Consider the following 15,042-nt stretch of genomic DNA (forward strand, 5'->3'; position numbering starts at 1 on the left):
TTACTTCGAGTAAATGGCTCTTTGGCATCTTCCACCATGACTTGTTTTCTGTTTGCACGGAATAAGAAGGACTGTAGACTTGATTCTGTTCTCCAAACACATTCCTCAACTTGGAGAGACTGAAGTCTTGTAGATAAAATTTCCGTTAAGCTGCTGAAGAAAAGGGAACTACAAATATTGTGCTGTACACAAACATCCATAAAACACATCAGCATAAATCAACATTCCATAACAAAGAACTCACAATAAAAACTTCATTCTTTTCTTCTGATTATCTGTTCCCTGTTGTTCAGCTGAGGCTGCAACAAAAGAATATAACACTTTGGGGAAAAGATGCAACCAAACAACCCAGCGCTGGAAGCTAAGACAGAGAAGATCTCCACGGCTACCATATATTTCCCTTTAGTGCTCAAGTAACTAGGAACAAAAGATAACCAAACGCTACAAAAGACCAACATGCTGAAAGTGATGAACTTGGCTTCATTGAAACTGTCTGGCAATTTCCTGGCAAGGAAAGCCACAGTCAAACTTACAATTGCCAGGAAGCCCATGTAGACGAGGACACAGTAAAACATAGTCACAGACCCCTCATTACATTCTAGTATAATTTCTTCAGCCATTGAGTGCATGTCAATGTCTAGGAATGGGGGAGAGGTTGCCAGCCACACAATACAAATGCCTGTTTGAATAAGGGAACAGGAAAGAACAATGGAGTAGGCCAGTCTTTTCCCCACCCACTTCCTCATCCTGGAACCTGGTTTGGTGGCCATGAAAGCCAGAACCACCGTGATAGTCTTTGCTAGCACACAAGAAACAGCTACTGAGAAGATAATGCCAAAAGCAGTTTGTCGGAGGAGACATGTTGCATTCTCTGGTTGGCCAATGAATAATAAAGCACAAAGAAAGCAGAGCTGTAGGGAGATGAGGAGAGTGTAGGTGAGGTTGCGGTTGTTGGCTTTGACGATGGGCGTCTTGTGGTTCTTCAGAAATATTCCCAGCACCAGTGCTGTGATTAAAGCAAAGGAAAGAGAAAGGAAGGCTAAACTAATGCCTAAAGACTCTTCATAAGACAAGAAGCTTATATCCTTGGGAATGCATGTATCTTTCCTCTTGCTAGGATAGTTTTCATCTGAGCATTTATTACAGTCATTCATATCTGGAGAAACAAAGATGTTTATTGCCATTAATTTCAACAGCATGCCATAATTGCTCTCATTTCACGTATCCATTAAAATCCAGTGAAACTGTCAGTGTTGATACTATAAAGTTGTTCAATGGATATAAAGTATCATCAGAGTGGAAATAGGAATGCTGCATTGAAAATGACGTGGTCATCCATTTGGGGCTAAATGTGGCATAAATGTTTTGATAACATCTCAATAACATTCTAAACATTCCTCTGGATAACAGAACACAGCAGCCTTTGTGTTTGATCCAGAATAACTTAAGCAAACTTACACCGCTTGCATTTATTTCATTTGGAGCTGAGGGCAAGTAATGGCAAGTGGATCCTGCCGTCTGTGTCTATTGCTTACCCTCCCTGTTTGAAATCTTCCCATCTGGGCATGGGATGCAATCGTAGCAACAAAAAGGCTCCCCTTCCTTCACTTTCTTGCTAGATCCAGGTTGGCAACTCACAGTACATACGGAATGAGGCTGAACCTGAACCATAATGAAAGAGCATAATGATGATTAAAAGAATAATTATTAGGAAATCTTTCTGGTTCTGGGTACCTTTGTGTGGGGAGAGGGAGAAACTATTTGGTATGATATAGAAGATATTTTTCCGAACTAGAGAGAGCATTGCTGTTCACTGAAAGCCAGTATAAACACCCTCTATTTTTCACCGATATGGAGGTGTTTGGGCAGATCACTGTATAACCAAGTGCACACACTTCAGTGGGTGTGTATGATTTTCAAAGGAAAGCAATTTTAGAAATCTGGACCGATCCCCAGTGCTCATTCAATACTGGAACTCATTTGAAACAGGAGATACTTGGAGCCTACTTGGTTAAACCAGCTGTGCCATGTTATGGCATCTTCATCAAGGGTAAATGCACGATCTGGAGAAGTCTTTGGGTCCATCCTTCCAATTCTCACTCTATGAAAGGATTGGTTGGAGGAAATAATCCAGTTGATAATATCCAAGCCACTTAGTACCTCTCCATACTGGTTGAAGGAGACCTCATTTCCTGCAGTGTTGTTAAATGTGATACTTCTCAAAAAGCGGTGGAGCTAGATTGAAAAACAAAACAAAACAAAACAAAACAAAACAAAACAAAACAAAGGAAGGAATTTAGTGAAGACTGACTTTTGATCTTTCAGACAAAGATCTATTGTAGAGATGGTGAAACTTGTTCCCATAAAGGCATGTTAACACACAGGAAAACCTTTCTCATTTAATGTTGAATGGAGCCCAGAGTCAATGAAAGATGGTGACGGAGCTTGATCTGGTGGATTTTCCAATAAATTTTCTCTGACACACATCCTGCTTTCTTGTTGTTTTTGTCAGTGTCCTACCTCTCAGGAGTGGTGTGGGATCACTTGATCTGATGAAGCATTTGTGGAATAGGGGATGCTAGGAGAGCAATGACAATAAAGATATAGTTATTGTTATCGATGCAGATGCCTCTGGCTGCCATCACTGCTTCCTGGCTGGAATTTGAGCCGCATCTGAATTGATTGTGTGGCATCTCACAGCCCCACCCCCCACCATGGACATTTTCTGCTGGAATAAGCTCATTAACTTATTCCCCTTTCATCTGTGTAGTACCATCATTGTTTAGCTAAAATTTGCAAGCATTTCAATATTTCATACTAACTGAAAAGTATAGCTACAACACTGGTTTCCTCTTTCTCACACCCATGCAGAAAGTTGCAAATCCAGGCAGCAAAGAGCAGAGCAGTGAGGAACCCCAGTTTTTGGGAGGAAAAAACATTATTCCAAGGTGCTATGCAAGGTGAGAAACTTCTGCCCATTACCTTCCAAAACTGTTGGTTCCAATCCTTCTGTCTCTTTTTGTGAACCATTCCTCTGAAGTTAGATGAGGTCAACACATGCAAAGCATGGGCCACGGCATAAACAGCATTGTAGATGCTATAGCTGGGGCCTGTCATACTCATTTCAAAAAAATTCCGAGGAAGACTCTCCAGCTTTTCTTCTCCAGTGCAAATATTCCACTGCACCTTGCCAGCCATGGAATTTGGGAATTGACAGCCAAAGGCCTGTTGCCAGAAGTCCCTGAGAAAACCATCTCCATCTGTAATGGATGGATTTCTGCTCTTAACATATTGATGAAAACCTTCTAGTTCTTGCAAATGAATTGCAAAAGATATAGTGCCTTGGAACACATCTAAATCCCAATTCCTTTGAAAGCTATATGAAGTGAATAACACCTGGGCTGTTGTGATCCACACTTTACCTTTTATATTCATTGTCACAGGCACTATGTTTTTTAGATAGGGAAGCCATCTTAAAAATATCATTGCATAAGATTCTCCATAGACCAGCACTACGTTAGCTTTGCTGCTCATTATTTCATCATGCAATTTTGCCCCTACTTGAATCATGTCATCAGTTGCAGTGGCAAAACTAATTGCTGGAATTTTTTCTTGAAAGGCAAAGCAAATACCACTCTCTGCAAACACTGGGAGCACAGTGTGCACAAATCTTTCTCCATTGTCGTTATCCATCACAAGGACCCCAATCCATGTCCATCTGAAATGCAGAAGCAAAGAGAGAATTCCTGCAAATTGGTGCCGTTCCTGGGGGGCCATCTGGTAGAAGGAAAATCCTGGGGTTTGATCATTCATCACTGGAGCAGGGCCATATGTGAGCTAAGGAGAGATTGGAGAAATAAATGTTAGGTTGGAAATTCTTATTTTAACATATCAAAAGTGGCATCAAATCCTATGAATAATTATCCCTTAAAAGGGGCTATAGGTAATCAGCTGGTATTCACCACAAACCAATTAATAAAGGGACATCAGAATATGTGTTACACTGAATCAGACAAGTAGTCTGGTTTGTGTCATTATGAATCTCAGTTATACTTTGTGACTATCATGTGACAATCATTTCATTCCCCATCCTTATTTATGAGGGTTTTCTTAGTCTTGGAACAATGAGAAGAGGAAGGAAGGAAGGGCCACCCATCCATTTTTAGTGCACCCCCTTCTGGTTCCAACCCACACAAAACAAAATCTGGAAAGACCAAGGAAGTATGAAAATGGTATTGGATTCAAATATTCCACACACAGACAGAAGTGCCCTACCTGTGGAATCTTATAGAGATGCAAGATAGTTGACATATGAAGGGAAGTTTCAGTGTCAAGTCCCCCAATGACAGCTGTCAGATTATTCTGGATATCACATATATAGTTGGGGACAAATTTCTCCAGTGTGGATAAAAGTAGCATTGTGGCATGACAGGTCTTCCTTGCATTGACATAGCTGTCATAGATGTGGAAGCCCAAGGTGACGTTTGGTAAGATGTGATGGTTTTCATTGATCTCCTTTACTGCAAATGCTAAGGCCAGGATGTGCTGGTAACCCTTAGGCACCACCCTAGAACAAGAGTTGCAATCTTTGTCAAAATGATATCTCATACTGCTAAATACTTTGCATTTAAACTCAGAAGTTAATTATTTTAGTGCGAGGTGGCCCTAACAAGGACCATAAGATGAAATAATCAGATTTCAACTTCAGAAGAGAAGAGAAGTTTTCCTATTCATTCTACCAGGTTGCAGAAAGTTTATAAGAATGCATGCCTCTCAATAAAGTGTTATACATTTCCATGTGGAACAATGAGATTTTTTCCCCTTTTGGTATTCTATTAACTTCCTAAACCTAATACCACCATCCTCTCTATTTTCAATAAGAGATGGATTTGAAGGGAATTATTCCCAAATATGTATGTATAGAGTTTTAGGACTGTTCATTTCAGTGACAAAATAAGTAGAAGTAAATAATAATAGCTAAGTTCTTACACAAGCTCTTCAGGCAACTCCAGTGGGACTTGTTCAGTGAAGGTTGCTGGATTGGAGAGGAAGCCACCATGAGAAGCAATGCCACCAATGATAAAATCTCCTGACTGATGGTACTTATGAAGTGGCTGGTGTATATACTGAATCCTGCAGTTTGCTATGTGGACCTGACATGTCTTTTGAGTAAATAGTGCTAGTTGCAAGACAACAAAAACTGCTGTCTTCCATACAAGGGCACATCTAACTTTTATCCACATATTCATGTAATCCCTTCTACAGCACTGTCAATACATTAAAACTGGCTAACCTGAAAAGTAGTTTAATTTCACGAGAGGCTATATTTATAACATTTCCCACAAACTTTGCTTTGAGTATTTACATTGGTCACTGAAATTGCACCATGGATTTGAGAAGCAGCAGAATTAATTATAGTCCTTTTGACTATAGGAAGGTGATTATTAAGTTAAAATGCTGAGTTCCCTGTAGGATTGCTGGAGAATAGTCAGAACTGTCATCTTAAATTCCCCTTGGTTCTATAATATAGGAGCCGTAGTGCAGAGAGGAATTTTGAAGTTGTAGCCAAAGGCGATTCCAAAGTGTAAAGTGGTATATGTAGCAAGTTGGTATAAGGGCATGGCAACCTGGGTTCACAGCTCTGGTCACTGAGATCCAGCACCGAGGGCCTTCTGGTGGTTCCCTCATTGTGAGAAGTGAGGTTACAGGGAATCAGACAGAGGCCCTTCTCGGTAGGGGCACCCACCCTGTGGAACACCCTCCCATCAGATGTCAAGGAAATAAGCAGCTATCCTATTTTTAAAAGATATCTGAAGGCAGCCCTGTTTAGGGAAGTTTTTAATATTTAATGCTGTATTGTTTTTAACACTTGATTGGGAGCCGCCCAGTGTGGCTGGGGAAACTCAACCAGATGGGTGGGGTATAAATAAATTATTATTATTATTATTATTATTATTATTATTATTATTATTATTATTATCATTATGAGGCGTGACAGCAATTCTGTGTATAGTAGTTATTTGAGAGAGAGCTCTATTGAACTCTGGAATTCTTAACTCAGCTGTTAGGAGCTGGAGTCAGAAGTAGGTCAGTAATAAAACACCCAGTGAGAGTGAGGTTAGCTCCTTATTTAAAGAAACCAAACCAATGCAGGCATAATGATCACAACAATTCATCCCAATAGGTCTTGCCCCAATGAGGCAGTTGTGAGGACTGAACATCCTTGCCTTTCTACTGCTCTCTAAGGCTCTTCTCCTAGGTCATTCTCTAGCAACCGGAGGCTCCTTCCTCTCCTCTCTCTTTCCTCCCCCCTCTTCATTCCTTCTGTGTTTTAGAAGACCAGGGAGGAGGGGAGCTGGTCACAGCAGGAGGGCGAGACTCCCTGGCTTCCTCAGCTGTCTGCCCCCACTCCAGTCTCTGCTTCTGCCTTTGATTCTGGACTGCCTTTTGCCACAGCCTCTTCCTGCTCACTAAACACTGTTACCCCTTCAGCTTGTGACACCTCCTCCTCTCAGCCTGCTCCCTATTATCCATCTGACCACTCATCATCATCCCACCACCAATCTCCTGGATCTGAGTCTTCTTCCCCTTGGAACAGCTGATGCCTCCTACCACTCTTCTGCATCTAGCCAGTCCATGACATCAGCATGGTTTTTCAAATTTCAACATGCAAACCATATTTAGCTTCAAGAAAAGATATTTAGTGAGCTAAAAGGCAACCTTTAGCTTTTAATTAGAAATATAAGCAAAAGAAAAAACCCTGTCTCTGCTTAACAGTTTCCCCTAATCTCTGAGTTTTGTATGCTGTTTGTTCACAAGCAACAGCAAAACTTGAAAGGTTCATGATCTTTGCATTAGCAGAGAAGCCCCGCCATTTGCCCTTGTGCTGCGGCAGATGACACCACTCCTGTTCTGGAGAAAAAACACCCCAGAACTGTGCTCTGTCAGTTCCTGCTGCTGTTCACCATGACAAGAGGCATTTGGATTTGGCATATCAAGAAACGGACATCAGAAATAACAGCAACAAACTGTTTATTGAGGTTATTAATACTGCACATTTGGAAGCAATAGGATGAGTAAAAACTGATACTTCTTGAAATAAAAATTGCCCGGTCAAAAAATACAGTTCAAAAGCTTTTCTAACAGAACTTACTCCAAAACAAACTTAAAACAATAAAGTTAGATGTCCTGATCCCAACTCAGACAAAAACCTCATAGAAATATGAATATCTCCATGCAGAGCTGAAATCAAAGCTCTGCCTCTCCAAATAGCCTGCATTTAAGCCTTAGGCTGTCTTTCTTGGAGAGACTCAAGAGATGCTGTTGACATACTCCATCTAGTGAACACTCTTTGCTCCTGACTCCAGTGCTTCTCCATTCATACTTCTGGCTACTAGGACAGTTTTGCTGATTGCTAAACCCCACTGGGTTTAACCTTTTCCAGCCTCCTTCTTTTGATCTTCACCAGCATAGTGTAACTATGACACAGGTGGAAAGTAGCTTAATACTGAAGCATCAGCTCTCCACTTTCCCAACAGCTTTCATTGGTCTTTGCCAGACTATATAACCTATATCAGCTGAGAAACTGGTGTCTTTTGTTTAAAATGTTTCTGCTGATGGCTGCTGCAGGCCTTGCTGGCCCTGATCCTTTTGTAAAATTGATTTATATTGCTTGATGTGTGACAAATATAGCTTTGCTCATGGTAAAACTTTAAGTGTATTTATTTATGTATCAAACCCTTGGTTCAATGGTTAAAGCAGTCCCTTAGATCATTCCAGAAACAGCTACCAATACAGAGCTCCTCCTCTGTATTCAGCTCACTGAATATTTAGGATTCAGCACTGAATCTGAGTTTATTAGTTTTGATCAATGTATCTCCTTACTGAAGCAAATATAATTCACAATTACAGAAGAGGGGGAAATGTTAGTCAATTGCATGTAAAAACATAGTGTAGCAGGCCAATACAATAATGCAATATAATTAAATCTCTTGAACTGCAGAGTAAGGCACAAGGCTTGATTATTATGAATGCTAGAGCAATAATAGTCTCTCCTAGAATATGTGGTACAGTATACCAAAAAGTAGCAACTCTCTTTTGAAGAGGAAAAAATTATGGTACCTATTTAAGATTGATTATACCTTCTCAGTTAACAGAGAGGTACATCTATTTCCGTTCAAAGCCAAACTACCATTTTACAGCATATCTGTATCAGTTTTGTAGCCCTTAAAGTTTATTCTTTTTGAGGAGAAGGGGAAAAGTAAAAGAGATTGGCTTTCTTCTCTGGAGTCTTGTATTTTTTTAAAAAATGTATTCATTTAAACAAAAATATTTATTTCAGCGACACAAGAAGAAGAAAGAAAGAAAGAAATACAATAGAGCTGAATGTAAAGGAAATTTAAACATACAAAGAAAGTGCAAATCTGGCTTGATTCATGGAAATTTGTTGAAAATAATAATAATAATTACCGGAGTTGAGGGTAGTAAAAATGCTCTATTTATAAATATCAGAAAATGGTCCTCGAGGTCTTATGATATTCTCACTTAAAAGTAACTAAGCATTCCAAAAAGCAACTAAGAATTCCAAATTCCTATTTCAAAGGAAGCATTTGAACATCGTTATAATGATAAACATATTTTTAATAGCCCACATTCCCCCCCCAAACGTTTTTGTTTGTTTGTCCTGTATTATACCTTCATTACTGAGTTATTTATTCCGCAGTAGCTTTGGACCAGATTTGATGATACGATACATCATTATTTAGTTCCTCTCATCATTTCCATATTCTCATGATAACCATACTGGTGGCTATCAATAACAACATAATCAATTATTTATTCAAACTATATTTGGCCCACCTCATACCCCTAGTAATGCTAATGAAGGAAATGGTATCAGTGCTGGTTTAGTAATTAAATTAACTTCTAGGAAAACAAACTCCCCAAAGTGGAAATATGTGACTTTATGGGGTGTTTTTTTTAAATAAAAAAACCAACAGCTGCATTTAGGGGACAGATTGGAGTTAATGGATGGTAAAATTACCAGGGTATAATATCACCTAAGGAGTATCTTAAAAATAGGGGAGAAATAGATGAATCTTTGCTGAATTAATTTCATAGGCATCTTGTTCCATATTATTTCCTATTTAATGAGGTAAATATTAGAACACAAATTTATAGGAAATCTTGTATAATTGATGTGTTGATCATATATAAAAAACTGGGGTTTATTTTTGTAGATAAAAGAAGAAAGTGTGGACTGGGTAGGAATTAGTAGCATTCATCTAGATTTGAAAGTTGCAACTGTAGTTTTTAAGCAAGGGACTTTTCTGTGCTTTTTTGGATTCCAAGTGATTTTTTTCCCCAGCTGATGAGAATTAGACAACAGTGAAATATGTATAAGCCTTTATATGTATGTATGCACAAATATTTGATGCATATACAGAGAGAAAAATGCACATACACCCTTTTGATTAGAAAAGGACAGTCTTTTTTTCTTTCTTTCTTTAGTTTTTCTTTCTTATTAGCTGCTCCCTGTTGTTCAGCTGAGGCCTGAACACAATAATATAACATTTTGGGGAAAAGATGCAACCCAGCAGTCCAGCACCAGAGGCTAAGATAGAGAAGATCTCCACAGCAACCATGTATTTTCCCTTGGTGCTCAGGTAGGATGGAATAAAGGATAACCAAACACTGCAAAAGACCAACATGCTGAAACTGATGAACTTGGCTTCATTGAAGCTGTCAGGTAATTTCCTGGCCAGGAAAGCGACAATGAAACTAATAATTGCCAGGAAGCCCATATAGCTCAGGACAACATAAAACATCATTACAGACCCCTCATTGCATTCTAGTATAATTTCTTTAGCCACTGAGTAACTGTCTACATCTGGAAATGGGGGAAAGGTTGCTAGCCACACAATACAGATCCCTGCCTGGACAAAGGAGCAGCAAAGGACAATGGTGTTGGCCAATCCCTTCCCCACCCATCTCCTCATCCTGGATCCAGGTTTGGTGGCCATGAAAGCCAGGACCACAGTGATGGTTTTTGCCAATACACAAGAAACAGCCACTGAGAAGATGATGCCAAAAGTGGTTTGTCGGAGGAGACATGTCAGCTTCTCTGGCTGGCCCAGGAAGAGCTGTGCACAAAGGAAGCAGAGCAGGAGAGAAATGAGGAGAGTGTAGGTGAGGTTCCTGTTGTTTGCAATGACTATGGGAGTGTCATGGTGCTTCACAAATGTACCCAGCACCAGAGCTGTGATCAGAGAAAATGAAAGCGAAAAGCAGACTAAACTGATGCCCAAAGGTTCTTCATAAGACAAGAAGCTTATATCCTTGGGAATACATGCATCTCGGTTCTTGCTTGGATAGTCTTTGTCTGAGCATTTATCACAGTTACTCATATCTGGAAAAAAGAAAGGTACAGTCCCCAGTTGATACACATTCCATCCATCACATCAACATTGAGGGATGCTCAAAAGCTGTAACATGACTTGGTAATTCAAAAGATATTTTGGTTACGTTAATATTCCCAAAGTAAAATCATTTTTAGAAATACATAAATTCATTAAAAATGACTTTCAAGTACTTGCAGTTATATTATATATTAATATTATTTACAGAACTGATTTAATTTTATTATTATTATTTAGCATTACAGTGGCACCTCAGGTTAAAGCCACTCCCGACATAATGAGGGGGTGGGGTTGCGGGTTCATGCCCCCAACTACAATCTCGCGGGGCTGGCGTCAGCCCGGCGGGACTCAGGGATTCCCCTAGCTCATCATTATTCATCACCCTCAGCGCCAGCCAATCGGATGGCGCTGGGGGCGGGCTTACCAGGTGCACTTAAGGTCAGGGCAGCCCTGACTCGCCCCCTTTTCTTTCCTACAGCAGCTGCATTACAGTGGCACCTCGGGTTAAGTACTTAATTTGTTCCGGAGGTCCGTTCTTAACCTGAAACTGTTCTTAACCTGAAGCACATTTTAGCTAATGGAGCCTCCTGCTGCTGCCTCGCCGCTGGAGCATGATTTCTGTTCTCATCCTGAAGCAAAGTTCTTAACCCGAGGTACTATTTCTGGGTTAGCGGAGACTGTAACCTGAAGCGTATGTAACCTGAAGCATATGTAACCAGAGGTACCACTGTACTTGACATATTCAGAAGATAAAATTAAAATTCTTTGATTTTCCGAAAGCAGTATATATGCTTCTTAATCAAATGTAGACTTAGCAAGCTAATTACTGTTCAGTCACCAAGATAATATAGTGGAACCCTGGTTTTCGAATGTAATCTGCTCCAGGAGACTGTTCGACTTCTGAAACATTCGAAAACTGAGGAGCAATGGGTGGCCTGCAAAATCCATTGAGAAAATTGAAAAACATGCAGCGGAAGCTGTTTGAATTCTGAGGCATGTTCAAAAATGGAAGCAATTACTTCCGGGTTTTTGGCATAAAGAAGGCTGATCGCCGAAGAATTGATGCTTTTGAATTATGGTGCTGGAGGAGACTCTTGAGAGTCCCATGGACTGCAAGAAGATCAAACCTATCCATTCTGAAGGAAATCAGCCCTGAGTGCTCACTGGAAGGACAGATCCTGAAGCTGAGACTCCAATACTTTGGCCACCTCATGAGAAGAGAAGACTCCCTGGACAAGAACCTGATGTTGGGAAAGATGGAGGGCACAAGGAGAAGGGGATGACAGAGAACGAGATGGTTGGATAGTGTTCTCGAAGCTACCAGCATGAGTTTGACTAAACTGCGGGAGGCAGTGGAAGACAGAAGTGCCTGGCGTGCTCTGGTCCATGGGGTCACGAAGAGTCAGACACAACTAAACGACTAAACAACAACAACAACAACAACAAGGAGATTCCTTGGAAGTAACCTCAGTGAGTAACACTTGGTCCCCTTGAAAGCAAGTGGACCAGTTAGTCATAACTTAATTTGTCCCATTCCTTTTAAGGGAAACTCAATGGAAGTACTACATCTGTATCCAAATTTCTGTGTATTTCTCTTACCTTCCTGGTTTGAAATCTTTCCCTCTGGGCATGGGATGCAATCATAGCAGCAAAATGGTTCTCCTTCCTTCACTTTCTTCCTTGATCCTGCATGACAACTCTCAGTACAGACAGAAAGAGGCCGGACCTAATCAGTAAATGAAGGAGAAACATGATATTCATGAGAATAATGCATTTGGAATAAGTCAGGTTCTGGAGACCTTCTTTATGTTGCTAAAGTGTCACAGCAATTCACTAAGCCGTGGATCAGCTCTGCAGAGAGTAATTCATCATCGTCTGTATTAAAACAATGAATACATAGGAGATATTATACATATTTCACCAGATTGCACAATATTACACCCCTTTGGGATGGAAAGTGTGCACAATTTGATCCTGGACAAATATATGCATTTACATCCACTAAGAAAAGAGAGTAATTTGTAAGTTTTCTGATTCTCCAGTGAACATTATCTTAGACATCAAAGCACAGAACAATTGTTCATTGAAAAATGAATCTCTTTTGAATTAGCTAAAAACATGACTCCACCTGGTTAAACCATCCATGCCATGTTATGGCATCTTCATGAAGGGTGAAGGCTTGGTCTGGAGGAGCCTCAGGATCCATCCTCCCAACTTTTACCCTATGAAAGGACTGGTTGGAGGAAATAACCCAGTTGATAACATCCAAGCTAGATATCACCTCCCCGTTCTGATTGAAGGACACTGTGTCTCCAGCACTGTTGTTAAATGAGACACCTCTCAGAAAATGATGAAGCTAGAATGAAAAGAGAGAAGGCAAGCATTTAGAAGAGGGTGGATCTGAATGTTTCAAAGAGAGATCTAATGCAAAGAGTGTAGCCCCACTGCCTGCAACATACATGTAGCCTATTTTAGGCTCACACATGGTCTGCAGTGTTCTCTATACTCCATTCCCCATTAGCACTGCTAAGGTGTAGTCTAGGTTGTGTGTGTATGGGGTGGGGGAGGGAATCCTATTTGTTTGACAGGCTTCAGATGGAGGTAAAGGTAGAGGGACCCTTGACTGTTATGTCCAGTCGTGGATGACTTTGGGGTTGCAGCACTCATCTCGCTTTACTGACCGAGGGATCCGGCGTACAGCTTCCAGGTCATGTGGCCAGCATGACTAAGCTGCTTCTGGTGAACCAGAGCAGTGAACGGAAACACCGTTTACCTTCCCGCCGGAGCAATACCTATTCATCTACTTGCATTTGACATGCTTTCGAACTGCTAGGTGAGCAGGAGCAGGGACTGAGCAACAGGAGCTCACACCATCCTGGAGAGGGAAGTGTTAATTCATCCGAACATCATATTTTAATGAATGAGATCATAACTGGCAATTGGGGGTAATAGTGTGAGAGAGAAAAGGAATGAATGGGTGTGCAAAAGTAGTAAATAAATGTCTTTCTGTGCATCTGTACATGGACAATGTATGCATGTAGAGTTCAACGCTGAAAGTGTACTGTCCCACCATGCATACTTGGACAGTTATGAAGTACAAGACTGAAGGAAGATACAATCACCCTTTATGACCCAGATATTGCAAACAGGGATGCTACAAAAATTAGCAGAGTTGCCAGCATACACACTGTTCATAAACAACAAGGAGTATTGTGTAAAATTTGAAAGACTCTCAAATCACATTTCTGTGTTTTCTATACTGTAACAGAATTATGTAATTACATCTGTGGAAAGTATTATTAAAATTTAGTTTTCCTTTTTAGCTGCCAGGGAGGGCAGGGAGGAGAACAAAATGGTTACTGGTTAGGGAAATCGGAACCTACTATATATTCCATGCAATGTATGGATTTCTTGCCCCTTACCTGCCAAAACTGCTGCTTCTGAAGCTTCTGTCTCCCTCTACTCAGCAGTTGTGAGTGTTTGGGTATTGCTAAGGACATGGTATGTAAAGCATGGGCCATGGCATAGACAGCATTGTAGATGCTGTAGCTTTGACCTTGCATTGTCACTTCAAAGAGAGATGCAGGAAGTTTCTCTAAATTCTCCATTCCTGTGCAGATATCCCCCATCACATCATCCAGAACGCGATGTGGAAATACACAGCCAAACGCATGTTGCCAGAAATCCCAGATGAAATCATCACCTTCTGCATTCAAAGGGTTTCTGCCCTCAATGTATTGATGAAATCCTGGTAGATCATTGGAGTGAATTCTGAAGGATATACCACCATTGAATATTTCTGCATCCCAATCCCGCTGAAAGGCCAGTGAATTGAACTCCACTTGGGCAGTTGATATCCATACTTTACCTTTTACGTTCGTTTTCGTGCTCCCAAGCATTGATAGATATGGAAGCCATCTCAAAAATATAGTGGTCGAAGCTTCTCCATAGGCCACCACAACATTGGCTTTGCTACCCATCACTCTATCATGTATTTTAGCCCCTTGTTGCATCAGAGCAAATCCTTCAGTGAGAAAACTAAATTTGGGGATTGTTTCTAGAAAGGCAAAACAAATACCTCTGTTTGAAAAGAGTGGGAGCACATTTTGTACAAATCTTTCTCCATTGTCATTGTCAACCACAGCGACCCCAATCCATGTCCACTTGAAATGCAGAAGCAAAGAAAGAATCCCTGCAAACTGGTGGCTTTCTTGTGGGGCCATCTGGTAAAAAGGTAGTCCTGGGATTTTAGTATTCATCACTGGAGTGGGGCCATATATGAGCTAAAGAGATATTTGTTTGGAAAAGAGAGAGAGAGAAAGAAAACACCCTCCATTTATATAGCTGTGTTATGCATGGTGAAATGCAGTTGACATGTGCATTTGAACATCCATATAAATAGTGCATCCTTCACATCAACAAACATTTTATTTCTCGACTGTACTACCTGAGTGACTAATGATAGGAGAGCAAAGGGCTAAAGGCACTATCTTCATTCACACAAGGATCTCAGTCTGCATCAGCAACCACCCAGTGTTTGTTAAAGCTTTTCACAGTATTGTCAATTGCCTGATGGGCAGAGTGTCTAATTCCTCCTCTGATAAAGTCAACTTAATCAGTCTTT

The 15,042-nt window shown here is 40.6% G+C and overlaps 2 protein-coding genes across 2 annotated transcripts; both read right to left on the minus strand.

Annotated features, from left to right (window-relative positions):
• Positions 1-254: 254 nt before the first annotated feature.
• On the minus strand, positions 255-3,198 carry LOC114583215 (vomeronasal type-2 receptor 26-like). The gene is made up of 4 exons (XM_077918135.1): positions 2,983-3,198; positions 2,008-2,235; positions 1,536-1,662; positions 255-1,156 (listed from the first exon to the last, which is right to left on the minus strand). Exons 1-4 carry the CDS (start codon positions 3,196-3,198, stop codon positions 255-257), a joined length of 1,473 nt encoding a protein of 490 aa, XP_077774261.1.
• Positions 3,199-9,506: 6,308 nt separating this feature from the next.
• LOC114583214 (vomeronasal type-2 receptor 26-like) lies at positions 9,507-14,398 on the minus strand. The gene is made up of 4 exons (XM_028704553.2): positions 13,841-14,398; positions 12,547-12,774; positions 12,018-12,144; positions 9,507-10,408 (listed from the first exon to the last, which is right to left on the minus strand). Exons 1-4 carry the CDS (start codon positions 14,396-14,398, stop codon positions 9,507-9,509), a joined length of 1,815 nt encoding a protein of 604 aa, XP_028560386.2.
• Positions 14,399-15,042: the final 644 nt, after the last annotated feature.

The sequence above is a fragment of the Podarcis muralis genome, chromosome 13 (genome assembly GCF_964188315.1).
Source record: "Podarcis muralis chromosome 13, rPodMur119.hap1.1, whole genome shotgun sequence".
NCBI lineage: Eukaryota > Metazoa > Chordata > Lepidosauria > Squamata > Lacertidae > Podarcis > Podarcis muralis.

Bases quoted from the DNA above. Each gene is read 5' to 3' on its own strand.
- LOC114583215 (XM_077918135.1), bottom strand. From the start codon at position 3,198: ATGGCTGGCAAGGTGCAGTGGAATATTTGCACTGGAGAAGAAAAGCTG. The intron at 1,663-2,007 runs GTAGGCTCCAAG...ATTATGGTTCAG, and splicing joins GGCACAGCTGGTTTAACCAA to GTTCAGCCTCATTCCGTATG. The intron at 1,157-1,535 runs GTAAGCAATAGA...TTGTTTCTCCAG, and splicing joins GAAGATTTCAAACAGGGAGG to ATATGAATGACTGTAATAAA.
- LOC114583214 (XM_028704553.2), bottom strand. From the start codon at position 14,398: ATGGGTAGCAAAGCCAATGTTGTGGTGGCCTATGGAGAAGCTTCGACC. The intron at 12,145-12,546 runs GTGGAGTCATGT...TTTACTGATTAG, and splicing joins GGCATGGATGGTTTAACCAG to GTCCGGCCTCTTTCTGTCTG. The intron at 10,409-12,017 runs GTAAGAGAAATA...TCTTTTTTCCAG, and splicing joins AAAGATTTCAAACCAGGAAG to ATATGAGTAACTGTGATAAA.